Consider the following 18471-nt stretch of genomic DNA (forward strand, 5'->3'; position numbering starts at 1 on the left):
TAACAAGAGAAGATTTCAACATTCTTTGCAAACAGTTCACAAGTATTTTCATGAGGTTCTTTATGCAATGATGAAGTTTGCAAAGTTGATATAGTACCTACAATATTTGATCCGAATATGAATATTCTTGGTGTTTCATAACAGGTTACAAAGAATTTTTTAGGTATTATTTTGTTGAACTATTCATTATAAAATTTCACAAGAAATATTTTTTTCTCCAGTGTTGGAATGTTAAAATTTGATAATTGTTAGTTAGTTATTCAAATACTCTAATATTTTTGCCTTTAAATCAAAACTATATTTGACGTATTGTTTTAGTTGTTGGATAAGATTGATTAATAGATTAATTTATGTTAATTTAAATTCTTAAGATTAAATTTTTGTACAACAACTTTATTTTAGATATATATCATATTTTTATTTGCTGAACATTCCAGAAACTAATTTAGACAGCTATTTGCCATCGACGGCACATATTGAATCTTTGACAATCAACGGTCTTTATTTCACTTTTACTAGGTTTACTTACTCCGAATATTATAACACTACTTTTTCTCCTCAGCGACTAGATCTGCAACTGGCACGGTGGTTTGCCATCTTTTACAGGTATTTTAAGCAATTTATTTACGTTACGAAGGTCATTGTCGAATTGTTTGATCTCAAGCTTTAATTGTGAACTTCGTTTTTAATTAATTAATTTATAAGAGAACTGTACATGGTGATGATGAAATAGCTGAAGAGAAAGAGGAACCAAACAGCAGATATAGATATAAATTTTGTGTAATTAATTATTGTTTGACTTGTTTTGTTATTGCTTTATTCCGAGTCGAGAGTTTAATGGAAACAGCCTCTCTACCTTCCAAGTAGGGGTAGCGTCACAGATACTTTACCTTTTCTCCGCATCCATTGCGTGGATTACACTGGGTATGTTGTTCTTATTGTTGGACAATCTTATTATGTTATCCTTTCTCACTTTGTTCGTACGCATTAGTCTATCTTCATTCTTCATTCCTTTTTGCTGCTTAGTGATCTTACATCGTCATGTGCAGGCCTAGATAGAGCCATCCTTTCTCTGAAGTTGGATATGCTTGCATTTTTTGGATGAATGGAAGTTGATTGCTTTAGAATCATCACCGTATAAATAACATCAAAGATAATTTTGTTTTCTCTCGTTGCACAAAATGACTTGTGAAGAAATTCTCGAGGCTGTTTTCCCGTTGCTGGAGTATACCGAACTGGCTAATTGTATGTTAGTGTGCAAACAGTGGAGAGATGCTGCTCAAGATGATCACCTCTGGAAATCCTTTTGTTCTAAAATATGGCCATCAATTTGCAAGCAGCAATCCCCTCCCACTTCAACCTACTATTTATTTTTCCGAACCTATTATAAAAAACAATATGAGACTCTTCCCCCTCCGAAACTGACGTTCAATGACTTGGAGTTCTACATTGACATTTTGGTTGATGGGAAAATACTATTCTCAGATGTTGTGCCAGGGCCTGATTTTCAGAAGATTCCACCTCCAGAAATCGGTGACGTGCTTAGGTCTCACATAGAACATCCTAAATACAAGCTGATTCTACCAGTGGAACCACGATTCACGATTCACTTGTGCGATACGGTGAGTTTCTCTGTGTTTGTTGAACGCAAAGATACAAAGAAAGTTGCTTGCCTACTCAACAAATCCATTTTTCATAATGTATATCGAACATCATATCGGGCTTTAGGGTTTGATGAATATCTTGACTTCTTCTCTCCGCTTAATTTATTTGTTAATCTGGGTGTTCGAGCATGGATATCTTTGCTTTTCATGGACTACAGCAACGAGGCAGCAAATGACATTTTTGCCATTGAGATGGATTTCTCTTATGCTGCCAAGTCCGAAGATGAGGTCCTGTGGCTGCTTGACATGCTGGACTGGAAGTAAGAGTTCAGTGGTGCTTAGGTTCCTGTAAGGCACCTGAGGAGCTTAATCTGTAATGTCCTCGTCTGGACTAGAATTTGTATATTATTTCTACTGCTTAGCATGAAGTTTTTATTTATTCCAGAACAGTTTTAGTATTTATCTTTTGTTGGATGCAAAAGAAGGTAAATCTTTACTTGTTTCAACGGTTCTAGCTTTCTTCATCTGTGTGATTTGAATCTAGAGCCATTGTCCTTGGGGATTCAAAATAGCTCTTCCCTTCTGTAAATACCATACATGCATCTTTACCTCTTATTGGTATTCTCAGCTAAGCTGAACTATGGTCATTCGCTCCTTTAAATGTCTGATTTTAAGTTATGTCTGCTTTGCATTCTCAATGTGGGGCACCAATCACTACATTCTTCTTTTGTGTCAGCTGGTCCTCTCCCTGCCTCGGCCTGTTTCATATGCAATTAATTTTTTTGCAATGTTACTGTAGCAGAATCTGTGGATTTTTTTGCGCGGATTTCCCTTCGAACACACTGGTCTTTAATTTTTGGCCTTCATATATGTGGTCTTTAATTTAATTTTTGACCCTGCTATTTATTTTATGAAAATATCCTGGCCTACCTCACAAGACATAGTTTCTATAACATTTTTATCTTCGGAAACTGAAATTTTGCTTCGTTCGGCATAAATTATATAGAAATTAAGTTATGCGGCGTAGTTTTGTAGTATTTATTCAGATTAAGTTGTTGTTGAAAATTATGCCTCATCCGGCATAATTTGTAGGTATAACAAGGGATTCGAAGCCACGAAAGCCCGTTTGGCTAAACTTTTAAAATTAGCTTATTTTGAAAAATACTTTTTTTAAAAGTGCTTTAAAAAAAAATTATTTTGTCAAAAAACAGTTGGTGTTTAATTTGTCTATTTAATTTAAAAAACACTTTTGAGCAATAATTAGTGTTTGGTCATTTAATTTTAAAAAATACTTTTAAGCAATAATTAGTGTTTGGTCAAGCTTTTAAAAAGTACATCTAAGTGAATTTTTTTTCAAGAGTACTTTTTAAAAAAGTGTTTTTGAGCAAAAGTTATTTTATTAACTTATGAAAAACTATTTCTGCTACTTTCAGAATTATTTATTTTTTTGTAAAAGTTTGGTCAAACACCTAACTTTTTAAAAAATAAGCACTCATTCAAAAAAAAAAAAAAAAAATAATAAAGAAAAATAAGCTGTGCCATGCAGGATAGTGCGTTGGAAAACATCGGAAAAAGAAAAAGTCAGAATTGTTTGATCAATTTGTGGCTTTATATTGTCTTCTTTTCATTCATTTCCGTTACTATTGCACTTGATTGTTTGATATGCTCTTAAGTCAAATTTCTTTTCATGCAATTTAGGAATACTGGGTAAGCTAATTAGGCCAAACACTGGTATTTTATTTCATTTTTATCTTTCTCCATAGTGTTTTCTTATTGTTTGTGCATTTAAAAGGCTCATCAAATGATATTTTGGTTAATTAAGTTGTTTTTACTACTCCTTCCGTCTCAAATTATCTGTCGTGATTCTGTTTTGGGTGCCCTTAAGAAACACTAATTAGGAGAGGTTTTAACTATTTTATCCTTCATTGGTATTTGAACGATCATAATATGATCCCATAATTGAGGTATTTATGGTATTCGAAAACAATAACAGGTGAAATGAAAAAAAAAAAGTAATTAATTTGGTCTCGAATTTCTAGAACGATAAATAATTTGAAACAACTATTTTGAGAAAGCACGACAAATTTTTTGAGACTAAGGGGTAGTTATGTTCACTATATTGAGTATATATCAAAGTTAAGGCAAATCAACTTTTCTCAACAATCGACCGAGTATCTATCAAGGTTAAGCCTATTGAAACAATTTCTTAGCAATTTACGAAGTTCGTCAAAGAATTTTTGAGTGTAGGAGAGAGAACTAGTTGTTTAGGTGAAGAAGATATTCATGACATACTTTTTGCTCTTCTAGCTAGAACAATGTTAGTTCCAAGGCAAAAAAATCTTTATATATCACTGCTAATATTGTTTAGACGTGTTTCATTATTCTAGCATAATATTGTATTGTGCTTTAATCAACGGTTGCGTTGATATATCTTTCATTCTCTTATTACTGGAAAGGTACTTGCTTTGGCGTGTTTCATTATTCTAGCAAATCCATATTGATATAGAAGGTAAAATAAGGACACCTGCATATGGGACAATGTTTTTCTTTAGCAAGTGATTGTTAATTTGGGACCGACGGAGTAATAAAATAAGCACCAAGATACTACTACTCTATTGGCCTGGGCGAAAATGGCAGAGGAGGACGAGGTAGAAGCTTTCCTGCACAAGTTGAAAACCCTAAACAGCGACAGTTTTTACTACCAAAAAGACACCATGCTCAGCTCACCCATGGTTTTAAATGGGATGATTGATCATTTCAAAGCTCTTACCATGTCTTAAGCACATATCGGCAGCAACGATGGGAAGGTAATCTTTCTTTCCCTGTGTTTTTTTTTGGTGTGTGTGTGAATGGCTTGCTTGTTCCATTTGGTGAATGTTTTAGGCCTAATTAGTGACCTTCTGCGTTACAAGTGTATTGAATGATCCTGGCGAATCTATTGTAGTAGCAGTATTTTATGTGATATAGACGGTAGAACAAGGACACCTGCATTAACAATACTTAGTTAAGACTTAAGAGTATCTAAAGATAAATTGTGTTAAAATGGACAATACTTGAATTTTTTAGCACCCACTTATATCTCATCCTGGAACTCAATTTTCTATATGCTGGTTAATTCATCCATAATTAAGTTACACAAGTAAAGGCTTAAGGTAGATCCTAGTCTAAACTCATATATAGTTGTGGAGAACTTCTTTGTATTTCCTCTGAGTGTTCCTACACTTGTGAGTTGTGACAGCTCCTTCATATATGTTTCTTATGAAATTTGTATATTGTGATATGCATTCCTTTCTTCTTGAAAACCCACAAAAGGACTTTTCTTGGCACCTTTTGATGCATTTTTTTAGATCAATAAGAAGAGAACCTTCTTCTTTATCCTTTAAATTTTCTTCAATCTTCTTAACAAAATAAATAATAGATCGCTATTTTTATAAATACCATTATCGCACTTACCTGAAGTCTTATTATATGACTCATAACCATGATACTTTGAACATCTTTGAATATCTTCTACTCTTATTTGTTATTAGATACAGAAGCAAGGTACTCTTTGTCCAATGAACCTTTACTATAAGAATCACTTATCACTACCGACAATTACCACCATCAATCACCTCTATATATCAGCAACTACCGTCATTATTCATTACCATCATTAGTTATCACTATCTTCCAACGATCAACCATCACTACCAACTATTACGATCAACTTCTATTGCTAGCCACCACTACCAGTACCTACTACTCACAATACCACCATTAATCAATACCCACAACCACCACCGCTAGCTATTAGATATTAAAAAAACAGTGTTAATTATTTAATATTCAGATCTTAGTACATCATCTTAATATTCGAATGTGAATTCTGAGTCAGGCATCTAAATCTTAATGCATAACTTAATATTCAGATGTGCATTTAGATGCAGACGTCATATTCTTAATAAAATCAATTAAAACCTCAGACATGTTTATCGGAGAAAGGTTTCTTCTCTTTTGGGGTTTCCCACCCAAAACAAATTTATTATGTGTCTGTTTTCCAGATCATAAGAAGGTAATGAGACTGATACTATATTTGAAGGAAGGAATGTGGGTCATTTTTCATGACTATTAATTAAATCTTGGAAGAAAATGAGATGATTTTTTTATTTATAAAAAATCATCAATTCTATTATAGTGTGAGTTGTTGTTAATCGAAAAAATATAGATAACCATGTTAAAGGAATTAAGAAAACTATGATAGTTCGAGTTGTATTAAGTATGCTGGTTAAGGTCTCAGTTTAAGTAAAGAATATGATTGTGTTGCATCATATAAGGAATTCATGAATACGAATGAAGATTTCGATGATGAAAATCCTGAAAATTCATCAATATAATCCAACAAGGGAGTTGGAGGATTTAAAATTTGAATTTGCACTTATAAATTTCAGTACTAGTAAGAAATTCAAATTTGCAATTGAAGTATACTATGATGATGAAAAAGGATATCAAGCTTGTAAAGAACGAAAGTGAAAAAATATAAAAGACAGTTAAGGTACCAATCATACTTTGACAATGTTTTAATTAGGATCTTTATGATGTCAATACTCCAGAAGAACAGAGATAACATTAAGAAGCATTTCTAGAAAACTTGTCCAAGAATCTTATTAAAGTTAGAGCAGAATAATGCTAAAAAATTTTGATGTATTGCCTTTAAATTTGACCAATTTCGTTATAAAATTTAGAACATATTCTGATGATGACGAACTATTTTTGTCCATCGTGAGATATTAAGGACAATATTAAACTAGGGAGTTATCCTTAAAGATAAGTGATCATTGTTTGAAGATTTCTCTTAGGCAAAATGGATAAGAACTCCTCTCAACTTGGCACTATTTATTTGATTACGCTTGAATTATTTTGTCTTGATTATCCCCATGAATTGGTAGTTATGGTACCTTCGAATCCCTGGATGCTGACATGAGAAATAGGTAAACACTCTTTTTTAGGGACGTGGAAGTAAAAAGAATTGAAAAATTAACTTCCAAGTAAGGGATTTTTCAATCGTTAATTGGCACATAGTCATATACAATGATCTTTTGTTTATTTTTTGTATATCTTATTGTTTCTTCTTATTGTACAATTCATATTTTACCCCAATTTTGTATTTCTTTTTAGATAAAATGGTTATTTGTTCCAATTATATATTTTTTCTTGTTTCGGCATATTTGTGGAATGCATGGTTGAGACTTTATTATTTTTAGCAGTCTAAATAATGTTTAGCCAAATAATGAAGTTCCAACTGTGTATTTCTTTTTATGTATAATTTTAGAGGCTCCCCCCAATCTTCATTTTGTAAAACTAGCCTTCCTTGTAATTTACAATGTCACACTTACCTCATAATTATGTTATATTTAACTAATTTACCTTAAAATACTACTTATGTTGTTTAATTTAATCTTATACTATCTTCTTTAATAAATTCTCGCCGGAAAAAAGTCCTTGCTATTTTGCCAAAACCGGTTGTGAAGTTGGAACCTAGTGACATACTCATGCCTCTAAAGTTGCTCACAAAAATCTAGCAACTTTGGCTGCCTTAAGTGGAGGCGGCCCTGGTTGTGCACTTCCAATTAAAACAATTATGATCAAATACCATTTGGCCATCTAATTTACAAAATATATATACAATATATAGGTAGTCAACAAAGTATACTAAATATACATATACTATACATACCTATACACTACTTAAACAGCCTAAGGGCTCGTTCCGTATGGGGAATAAAGAATAATTAATTTCAGAATAAATTTGAGACAAAGTATACTAATTCTCGAATTAGTTATGCAGTATTGAATTGTTATTTTTTATCCCTGCAGGAGGGTGGGATTGATAACAATCCCGATAACTAATCCACGGATAATTAATCCTGGTATAACTTGTTCCCAACCAAACACCTAAGTCTAAAGACAAGGCTTATGTTTGGTGAAACTATATGTTTGATGAACTAGATGACCTAATGGTATACTTTTTTTGCGCGGAGTGCTCTTCATTTGGGGTGGTCTTTAATTTTTGTCCTTCGCCTAAAGAATTAATTTCAAATTTCTCGCTTAAAAATAAAAAAAATCGCAAGGCAGAGTTTTGCAAATTCTGTCTTTAAGGCCCAAATTCTGCCTGAAGGACAAAAGTTAAAGACCACAATTTTGAGGGACAAAAATTAAAGACCACTCCCAGCGAAGGCCAGTCCTGCAAATTGCCCACGGTATATTTAGGTAAGTTTCTTTTTTTTTTTAGCGGATTTCCTGGTCTTTAATTTTTGACCTTCAAATTGGTGGTCTTTAAGTTTTGTCCCTCAAAATTGGTGGTCTTTAACTTTTGTTTGCAAATTTTCGCCTTAAGACAAAAAGTCGCAACTGTCCATGAGAATTTGCACGAGCAGAATTTTGCCTTAACGTAATTTTAGGACAAAAATTAAACAACCACCGATTTAGGGCCAAAAATTAAAGACCAAGCCGAAGGCCAATCGCAAATTGCCCGTTAAGTTTCACATTAAAAATACATTTTTTTGCGCTGATTGCCACCCTTCGTTTGTCGGTGGTCTTTAAATTTTGCTCCTCAAATTTGTGGTCTTTAAATTTTACCCTTCATATTTGTGGTCTTTAAGTTTTGCCCTTTTGGAAAGGTGGAAGAATATACGAAGTTCGGGTTCAATCCCGAAAGTGTATAACCCATACAATCTTTAAGGAAAAGTTAAAGTTATGGGATCCGGCATAATAAACATAACTGTTTCTCCCGCAGACTTTTTAGTTAAACACAAAGTCCGCCGGATCCGGCATAACTAAACATAACTAAAATATTTCTCCAAAGATAAGTGTATTTCTAAGAAAGTATGCCTCGATCGAGTATTTTAATCTTCTTATAGACATTGTTCCAACTCACATGCTTAATCTCGCTTACAAATTAACAACAATTAACATAAGTATGAATTCGGCGAGACAAGCAACCCAAGCGATATGTACAACTTAACGGAATATAGAGTACTAGATTTTTTCGAATCTCGAGCTATTAAATTTAAAGTAACCATAAAACTTTGCCCAGTGAGTTTGTGGTAATTAAGTTATATCCCAAAGAAATTAACAAATCAATATTAGATTCGTGGATCCTCGTATATATATTTCAAAACCTAACAATAAATTGTTCGACCTGGGAATAGTAGTTAGTATCTCACGTTAATGATTCGTTTAACAATTAACATCCCTATACAACAACCCATAAAAAAAAATACATATAATCGCAAAACCGCCCATAAGGTGTAGTTTTGCAAGATTTGATAATTCGTTAACAAATTTATGTCGATGGGGGCATACTTTTAATGGGCAAACTTATGCGGACCCGGCATAAATTTGTGAAGGCCACCGCATAACGCAATTCCTTCATGACAAAAGCGATTTTTTTTAAAGAAATTTTGTGTGGGGGTTCAATGGAACCCATGGGGTTTATGCGAAGGGCAAAATTTAAAGATTTCAAACAAAATTAAAGACCACCCTAAAGAAGGGCAATTCGCGTAATTGCCCTTCTTTTAGTGTCTTTAAATCTTTAAATTTTGTCTTTTCAGCATAAACCCCATGGCCCTGTGTTCGAACCCCCACGATACCAAAATTTTTAAAAAAATTCGCAAGGCAGAAGTTCTTGCAATACTTTGCCCATAACTTTATATTTAGGTAAGTTTGCCCATTAAAGTATTTTTGGGATTTACCAAAGCCTTATGGGCAAACTTTGCCTTGAAGCATATATATGTATTTTTTCATATATACCAAAGTTACATGGAAAAGTATTATGCTACAACCAAATGTCCATCCCGGATACAAATTCACACTTTGGTGGCAATACAAGGTAGATTAGCAAATCGTGATTCGTAAATATTTTCCCATCTTCTCAAGAAATATTTTCCCATCTTTATTTTGAATGCTCCCATCACAAAAGGATTTGATTGTTGGTATGGCGGGGTACACTAGAAGAATAGAGTTTGGTAAGATGAAATCACATGGATCTCACACATTGCTAGACACAAATCGTGCCCGCTTTCAATTACTTGCCTTAAGATTTCAAAATACTGCCTTCTTCCTGCAGAGAGATTGCACAACATATTCACATGCAGAACAACTTTGCATGAATAGCAGTTGATTAAAACTCGGCCGTTGTTTTTTTTAATGTAATAGTTGCTCCTAGTTTGACTTATACAAGTTAGTGAGTAGGAATTTTACCATGTACAAGCTTGAATTTAACAAAGGCGGAATAAAAATAGACTTTTCAACCAAAAAGGCCTTATAAGGCAAAAATTAAAGACCATGTTTAACAATTTGAGGGGCCTTTTAGTTATGCCGGATCCGGCATAACTTTAACTTTTTCTTAAAGAAGACCAGCATACACTCCCCTAGCGAAATTATTTTTTATTTTATGCGGGGGGCCTTTAATTTCATGTATTCGCTCATCTTTCCAAGAAAGGGCAAAATTTAAAGACCACAAATATGAAGGGCAAAATTTAAAGACCACAAATTTGAGTGGCAAAAAAAAACGAAGGGCAATCCGTGCAAAAAAATGTTCTGCGAATTGCCCTTAAAAATCTTGATGTTGGCCCAAGCCCAAGTTTTTTCTGACGGCCCAAATCAACAGCAAAACAAAAACAAAACAGACCCAAATTCGAACTTGTGTTTTACCCTCAAGCCGCAAACCTTTCTCTAACGACATCAAAGTGTATGTTTTTATTTCTGTCTGTCTTTTAATTTTATCTTCTTATTTTTTATCTGATTTTAAATGATAAATTACGAATATTAGTGAATATGGACTGTAATGATGTGTTTGTTGCATGTATCTTTAGTGGAATTGTTCTTTGATGAAATTAGTTAACATGGTATGCTGAAAATTACAGTGCTGAATTTTTTTTTTTTGGGGGGGGGGGGGGGGGGGGGTGATTAAAAGCCAAAGTTAAACTTGTTCTGAAAAAGCCAAGAGTTAAAAAATATTAAGAATGTGTTACTCCCTTTGTCCCAATTTAAGTGTTTTACTTTTCTTTTTTTGTCAGTCCCAAAAACAGTGCATTTTTCTATATTTAATAAGTTGACATTTCAAACACCATACATGATAAAAGTCTCACTATATTTCTTAAACTCCGTGTCCAGTCAAAATACGACACTTAAATTGGGACGGAGGGAGTATGTGATAAGAAAGATAACTACCAAAGTTGTATAGAACAGTTATAAGACCAACAATGTTATATAGGAGTGAGTGTTGGTCGTTAAAGTCCGGATATATCCACAAACATGTGTGTCGTGCTAAGATGAATGTACGGTCATACAAGATTATAGAAGATTAGAAATGACCACATTCGATAGAAGATGCAAGTAGCATACAATGAGGATAGAATGAGAGAAGGTTGCTTGCGAAGGTTTGGTCATGTCTTGTGTCGACCTCTAGATGCAATAGTCTGTAGGCGCAAAACCATAGTGAGTGAAGATGTTAAAAGAAAATGAGGCATGATACTTATCATTTCACAAAAGAACAAGTGGATGAGGTAGAACTAAAATCATATGAAAGGAAGTTGTATGGAAAGACTTATAATACATTGGAATCCACGCAGACCTAGTGAAAAATAGGGCACTATGGAAGAAAACGACCTATAAAGGCGATACCTATTAGTTGGGATTAAATTCTTGTCACGTTAGTATGTTTACTTTGGGTTTTCTAATCCTATATGAGATTATATGTCATTTTTTTATTTGATGAACATTCGAGAAACTAATTTAGATAGCTATTTGCCATCGACGGCACATATTGAATCTTTGACAATCAACAGTCTTTATTTTACTTTCACTAGGTTTACTCCGAATAATATAACACTACTTTTTCTCCTCATCATCGACCAGATCTGCAACTGGCTCGGTGGTTTCCATCTTTTACAGGTATTTTAAGCAATTTATTTACATTACGAAGGTCATTGTCCAATTGTTTGATCTCATTGTCCAATTGTGAACTTCGTTTTTAATTAATAAATTAATTTATAGCTGAAAGGGAAAGAAGAGAAAGAAGGACCAAACAGCAGATATAGATATCAATTTTGTGTAATTAATTAATATTTGATATTTTACCGAACAGCAGATAAGCTTATTTGCTTCTGCACTAGAAGATGATTCTTAATTCTGCTTGTTGGATGTTTAGCATACTGTTGTAGTTACTGTTTCCTATTTGACCTCTTTATTCTGAGTCGAGGGTTTAATGGAACCAACCTCCCTACCTTCCCAAGGTAGGGGTAAGGTCTGCGTACACTAAAACGAGATGTGATGTCCTTTTTAAGGGTATTTTTAGCATTTCAGTGTTCTTATCTAGGTATTATTAATTCACGTATTACACAATCCGACATAAATAATTGATAGATTTTCGTACAAGTTATACGAGGTATTATTTATGTGGGACGAAAATGGTAACCAAGCGCTATATTAGTAATATCAAGCATTGCATTAGTTAGGTAGAGTTTTATGCATTGTTAGAAACCGAACAGGCTGTCATTGTCTAACTTAAACATGCGTAAGTGCTGATTCTTTGACTTTGTCATTCCAGATTAGTTGAAATGATATCAAACTTGAAGCGTTTCCCGTATTTCTGGTGTTTGGGAGCTCAAAGGCGTCTGAATGTGTGGAGGAGTTCTGTTTACTCTGTTTCTGATGATTTGTTGTGCAATAGATTTTGTACTGCGACTGAGACAATTAATCAGCAGCCAGAGGTGACCGAGTCACCAGAACTTCCAGATTGGGTTAGAATTCTAAAAAAGGAGGAAGCAGCGGTTGAACAGGAAGATGATGACTTCTTACTTCCCTCATTCTCAGAATGGGTTAAAAATGAGAAGCTTCGTGCAAGAGAAGTTGATGTGAAAGGTTTGGCAAGTGATATGACGGAGAACGATGTTGATAAGATCAGCAAAGTACTGAGGTTTCATTTCAAATCACCCGATGCTGCTGTAGATGCGCTGAATAAGTGCAGTTTTGATGCTTCAGAGTGTCTGGTTGAGCAAATTTTAAAGAGGTTCAGTTTTGAGTGGATACCGTCTTATGGATTTTTTAAATGGGTAAAAGTGCAAAAGGGTGTCACACTTTCCTCTGTCTTGTATAATCTAATGGTTGACAACTTGGGAAAATCAAGGAAGTTTGATCTTATGAGGGAATTGTTGGACGAAATGAGTCAACTACAAGGATATGTTTCATTGACTACTATGAGTAAAATCATGAGAAGGTTTGCCAAGGCTGGTAAATACGAGGATGCCATAGGGGCATTTGCACGAATGGAGGAATTTGGTGTAAAGAAGGATACAAGTGCGATGAATCAATTACTTGATTCATTGGTGAAGGGAGGAAGTGTGGAGCATGCTCATAAGGTTTACTTAGATTTTAGGGATCATATAGTTCCATCAGTCCAGACATATAATATCTTAGTGCATGGTTGGTGCAGAGCTAGAAAAATTGATGAAGCAAATGAAATGGTTACAGATATGGAAGAGCATGGTTTTAGCCCTGATGTGGTTACTTATACTTGCTTCATTGAAGCCTATTGTCGTGAAAAAGACTTTCGCAAAGTTGATTCTATTTTCAAAGAGATGCAGATGAAGGGGTGCTCACCAAGTGTGGTGACATATACCATAACTATGAAAGCACTAGGGCATGCAAAGGAAGTGAACAAAGCCTTGGATGTATATGAGAAGATGAAACAAACTGGTTGTGTTCCTGATAATTCGTTTTACAGCAGTTTGATCCACATGTTAGGAGCAACTGGGAGAGTGAAGGATTCTTACGATATATTTGAAGATATGCCAAAGCAAGGAGTTTCACCTGATACGTTCACATATAACACCATGATTACAATTGCTGCACATAACTCTAAAGAAGAGGATGCTTTAAAATTTCTCCAGAAAATGGAGGAGAATCAATGCAAGCCTGATATTTGTACTTATGCACCATTATTTAAAATGTGCTGCAGAATGAGAAGACTGAAGGTTCTATCCTTCTTACTGAACCACATGTTCAAAAATGACGTGAGCATGGATCTTGGAACATATGCTCTCCTGGTTCGTGGTCTTTGTAGGAATAGGAATCCTGAGCGTGCTTGTGCTGTTTTTGAGTTAGCAGTGTTACGAGGGTTCCTACCTACGGACATCATGTATGATAATCTCGTCAAAGAACTTGAGAAAAGGGGTTTAAAGGAAGCAAAGAAACGTGTGGAAGAACTGATGTTACAAGCTAAGCAGCAAGCATCAGACATTTCATCTGAGAGACCTTTAAAGATTGAAGAATGAATCCTTTGACCTTTAAAGATTGAAGAATGAATCCTTTCGTGTTTATAAGGGAAATGTGTACAATTCTTGTCCTTCTTTTAGTGACATTTGTGGAGCTAGTTTATCAGAGGCATATTTTAGAGCCCATAAGATACATTCAGGAAGCTTTAGTGAGTAAAGCAAGATCTGGTCAAGGACGCCATGGTTTATGTAAAATCCCCTTGTATAATAGTTTGTCCAAAATTTGGCAACTCTTTCCCTTTCTTTGTAGAGTAATTATATATCAGACCTCGTGATATTTCCTACTGGGCATGATTGATTTGCTTCAAGAATCATGATGAGTTCCGTCTCCTTGTTAAGTTCAAGAAAGATGGTCATGCTAGTTAATAGAAAATGGTGAGCCTGTGAGGACTCTCAAGCAGTGGTAAGCAATATCACTTGTAATCAATTCTTTTTTAGCAAGTGAAGTCTCTTTTTTGTTCCTTCTGACTGAAGAACATAACTTTCTGTCATAAGTTGATTACTCCCGACTCATGACTATTCAGCTTATGAACACTTTCTTAATTTAGCCCCTTTTTTTTGTTGTGTGCATAAACAGTGGTAAATGCCTATATCGAATGTCATCGTATGTAACACCTGTGGTGTGCGTTATCGACTAATCTTATTTCTTAAGTATTCATTTTTCATTTGGTTATTCATTAAAAAGTTAGCAAATTAAATCTTCCTTCCTTTCACCTAGTATACAAACATAAGGATAGGAACCAATTTAAAATACGATTGACCTTACACTTGACTCATGGAAACGAAAAAATGCCCACACTAATGACTAAACTATTAAACAAGCGAATGTATGTTTCTAAGAACCTTCCATTAATTTATTTAATTATGTTGAAGATCTAATAGGGATATTTTTATTTGCACTGGAGAAAAAAAGGACTTCTCTTTCAAGTATCAAGAACCGTTGAATAGCTATCTACCTTAATCATATTCAGTTTCTTTTCTCAGTTTCTGGAGATCATATCTGTTTCAATCAGCAGTTTTTTGCCCTATAGTTGGAGTAAGAGATGGCTTATGCAGCTGTCGTTTCTCTTATTTAAACTTCGAAACAACTCATGCAGCAAAAGACACGTTGGGTAATTGGTGATACAAGAAAAATGGTGGAATCTTTCCTTGATAGTGTTGGATATTTCCAAAACTTCCTGGAGAACACTTGCACTAAAAGGTATGGCTGTAAAATTTCGAAGAGTTGGAGAGGGAGATTAGAATGGCAGTGAATGAAGCAGAGAATGTGATTGAACTAACTATATATGAATATAGTCAACTGGAACGCTGTTCAAGAGTTGGATTATCACGCCAGCCTTTATGTGACGATTTGCCTCCACTTTTAGAAAAGATTGATGCTGTGAAGAGGAAGATGATGATGCAACATAATATTAGTAAAAATGAGGATCTGCAACTGGTGGATCATTCATCATCTAGACATGTTGCAAGTCTGAATCTAGAAAATGTTGTCGCAGGTCTTGAAGACGACTTGATGAAAATCATGAGAAGACTAATTGGGCCACCGTCTAGTAGAGAAATTGCCTTAATTTTAGGCTTGGGGGGGATCAGCAAGACAACTCTTGCTAAAAAGGTATACGATCATCTTGAAATCAGGAATCGCTTTGACATCCATGTTTGGGTAACAATATCTCAAGAATATCGAAGTAGTGATTTGTGGTTGGGCATTCTTACTTGTATTTTTCAAGTGACAAACATTGAGGTTCAATATGAGATCAAAGAAAGTAGTGATGATCAGTTGATGGATATGATATACAAAAAGTTAAAATTGTCGGAGGTATCTTGTTATCATGGATGATATTTGGAGTAAAGGCATATGGGATCTTATGACAAGAATTTTTCCGGATGATAACAATGGTAGACGCATTATTTTGGCTAGTAGGCACTAAGAGGTTGCTGAGCATGCAGATCCTGATAGCAATCCTCATGAGATGAGCCTATTGAATTCAGATAATAGTTGGAAGTTACTTCATGACAAGGTGTTTGGTTCACAACATGTTTGTCCTCCTGAATTAGAGAATGTTGGGAAGAAAATAGCTCAAAAGTGCCAAGGACTACCTTTAGCTCTTCTAGTGGTTGCAGAGCATCTCTCCAAAATTTCTAGAACACGAGAATGTTGGGATGATGTTGCCAAAAGGATTAGTAAAATTGTTGCTAGTGAACCAGATAAATGTCTTGGAGTGCTTGGTATGAGTTATAGTTACTTGCGGGATCACCTAAAGGCATGCTTCCTTTATATGGGAGCTTTCCCAGAAGATTTTTGAGGTAGAAATTCGGAGATTGATCCAGTTATGGGTTGCTGAAGGTTTTCTAAGGAACGAAAGGCTCAAATGCTTGGAAGAAGCAGGAAAAGAAAGCTTGGAGAATCTTATTAGTAGGAACTTGATAATGGTTAGAAAGAGGAGATTTAATGGCGAGCTGAAAACTTGTGGCGTTCATGATCTGGTGCACGGCTTGATTTTAAGAGAAGCTGAGAAATTAGAAAGAGGAGATTTAATGGTGAGCTGAAAACTTGTGGCGTTCATGATCTGGTGTGCGGCTTGATTTTAAGAGAAGCTGAGAAAGAGAAGTTCTTGCAGGTTACCAGGATACATGATGTTATCAGAAGATTCAGTCATTCAGTTAGTAAGCCTCATGTTCATCGCTACCAGTGGCGGAGCTAGGAATTTAGCGAAGGGTGTGCAAATTTTCTTATCAATTGTGTTAAGGGTGTGCAAAATTAAATATATACTCATAATAGCTAACATTTAAATTATGTACAGCCGGCGAAGTGTGCACCGACCACCCTTCGCTTAAGGTGGGTCCGCCCATGATCGCTACAGTTACCATTCAAGCATTTCCCTGCGTGATTGTTGGATTTCCTCATCTAGTTACACTCGAACTTTGTACTTATTCAATGGACTAAAACATGTATCCACCGCTTAAGCAAATTCCTTTTTTGTCGCGTTTCTAAGGGTGTCGGCAATCCTTCAGCATACCTTTCGAGAATTCCCACTTGAGTTCAGCAAAATTAGTACATCTCAGATACCTTGAATTCAACTGTTATGATGATCTTCATAGATCAGTGTCAGAGATTTATAATATGCTGAGCTTGATTTTTGGCCGACATTCTAATTTACCTGTGGATATCTGGAAGTCGAAACTTTTGAGGCATCTTCAGATATAAGGATCTCTTCCTTTCATGTTCAATCAAGTATCAAGCTGCAAAATCTCGAGGGACTCTCAGATCCAAGTATTTCCTGCTGTACTACGGAATTGTTTTCTGGTATTCCTAATCTGAAGAGGCTGAAAATTCATGGAGCTTGGGCAGAATGCACGACAGATATGATCTTCCAGACGCTAAATAGCGTTTCTTGTTTAAATCAACTTGAAATATTGAAGATCATATGCTGCAGAAAATTATACCCCCACCGACTCCCAAGTATGCATGCTTTGCCTACATCTCTGAAGAGGTTGACGTTAAGCTGTACTTATTTACCATGGGAAGACATGGCAAATATTGTAATGTTGCCAAACCTCCTCGTGCTTAAAATTAAAGACAATGGATTTGATGGTGATGCATGGAGATTTAAGTGATGAAGAGATTTTCAATCAACTTAAGTTCCTCTTAATCCATAGGACAAATCTGAAGCGCTGGGAAGCTGGCAGTGTTAACTTCTCCAAGCTGCAACGCCTAGCTCTGAAAAGATGCATATACCTGGAGGAAATACCTAAAGACTTTGGGGAAATTTATGCGTTGGAGTCAATAGAAATACATAATTGCAGAACTTCTGCTGCAAAATCCGTCAAAGAAATTCAAGAAGAGCAAGAGAGCATGGCAAATGACTGCCTTAGTGTCTGCATCCACGAGAAACCTTGTGAGATTCAACTCTGTATTTCGTTGTGTTTATACTTTACATTCTAAGTTCCACTTAAAGCAACAATAGAATATAAACTTTAGAATAACACAATACTTCTTCATATATTATGTGATCCTATGCTGCGTTTAACGTCTTTTGATCTGCTTCCAGAATTTCTTTCCCTTCCAGGGTGGGATTAATGATATTTAATTCAAGAAGGCTGATCATGCTCAATAGCAGAAGCTTTTTAAGATCAAGAAAGCAGAATCATCTACTTTTAGGTTAGAAGATGTGAGATTACTTGTTACTTATTCATTAACAAGTAACTTTTTTCTTTTCTACTATACCTTCATGACTAACAGGATATACAATGTACCTGGAACTTACTGCTAGTCATTGTTTTTCATTTTTGTTTTATTCTTTAAAGCTCAAAATGAATGAGTGGGTGGTTTGTATCTGTTTGGGATATCGTTCTCGTGTAGAGAACTTAATTGATCTAAGCCAAGACAGGGTTGTTCAATTTGAATTAATAGTTTTAACATTGGAAAAATAAGTACTAGCTCCTTCTCCTTTAGTCTAAGAGGACTATAAATTATTCCTGAGATAGTGTCTTCTTGTTTGAAGACATATCCTAGTAGTTTGTCTTTATATTTCTATTCATTTTATTAAGGT

At 34.9% G+C, this 18471-nt stretch overlaps 3 protein-coding genes and 1 long non-coding RNA gene across 4 annotated transcripts; all 4 read left to right on the forward strand.

Moving 5' to 3' along the window:
* Window positions 1–1178: 1178 nt before the first annotated feature.
* On the forward strand, window positions 1179–1928 carry LOC132068488 (F-box protein At5g39250-like). Its single transcript, XM_059462092.1, has one exon. It carries the CDS (start codon window positions 1182–1184, stop codon window positions 1926–1928), a length of 747 nt encoding a protein of 248 aa, XP_059318075.1. The 5' UTR covers window positions 1179–1181.
* A 10010-nt stretch (window positions 1929–11938) lies between these two features.
* Window positions 11939–14390, forward strand: LOC132046987 (pentatricopeptide repeat-containing protein At3g22670, mitochondrial). The gene has a single exon (XM_059437852.1). It carries the CDS (start codon window positions 12206–12208, stop codon window positions 13919–13921), a length of 1716 nt encoding a protein of 571 aa, XP_059293835.1. The 5' UTR covers window positions 11939–12205; the 3' UTR covers window positions 13922–14390.
* Window positions 14391–15164: 774 nt separating this feature from the next.
* LOC132061899 (putative late blight resistance protein homolog R1B-8) lies at window positions 15165–16224 on the forward strand. Its single transcript, XM_059454577.1, has 2 exons — window positions 15165–15737; window positions 15853–16224. Exons 1-2 carry the CDS (start codon window positions 15165–15167, stop codon window positions 16222–16224), a joined length of 945 nt encoding a protein of 314 aa, XP_059310560.1.
* Window positions 16225–16444: 220 nt separating this feature from the next.
* On the forward strand, window positions 16445–18306 carry LOC132046997 (uncharacterized). Its single transcript, XR_009412798.1, has 3 exons — window positions 16445–16610; window positions 16783–17817; window positions 17971–18306. It is a non-coding gene; the product is annotated as an uncharacterized LOC132046997 (long non-coding RNA).
* The last annotated feature ends 165 nt before the right edge of the window (window positions 18307–18471 follow it).

Source organism: Lycium ferocissimum, chromosome 1 (genome assembly GCF_029784015.1).
Source record: "Lycium ferocissimum isolate CSIRO_LF1 chromosome 1, AGI_CSIRO_Lferr_CH_V1, whole genome shotgun sequence".
NCBI lineage: Eukaryota > Viridiplantae > Streptophyta > Magnoliopsida > Solanales > Solanaceae > Lycium > Lycium ferocissimum.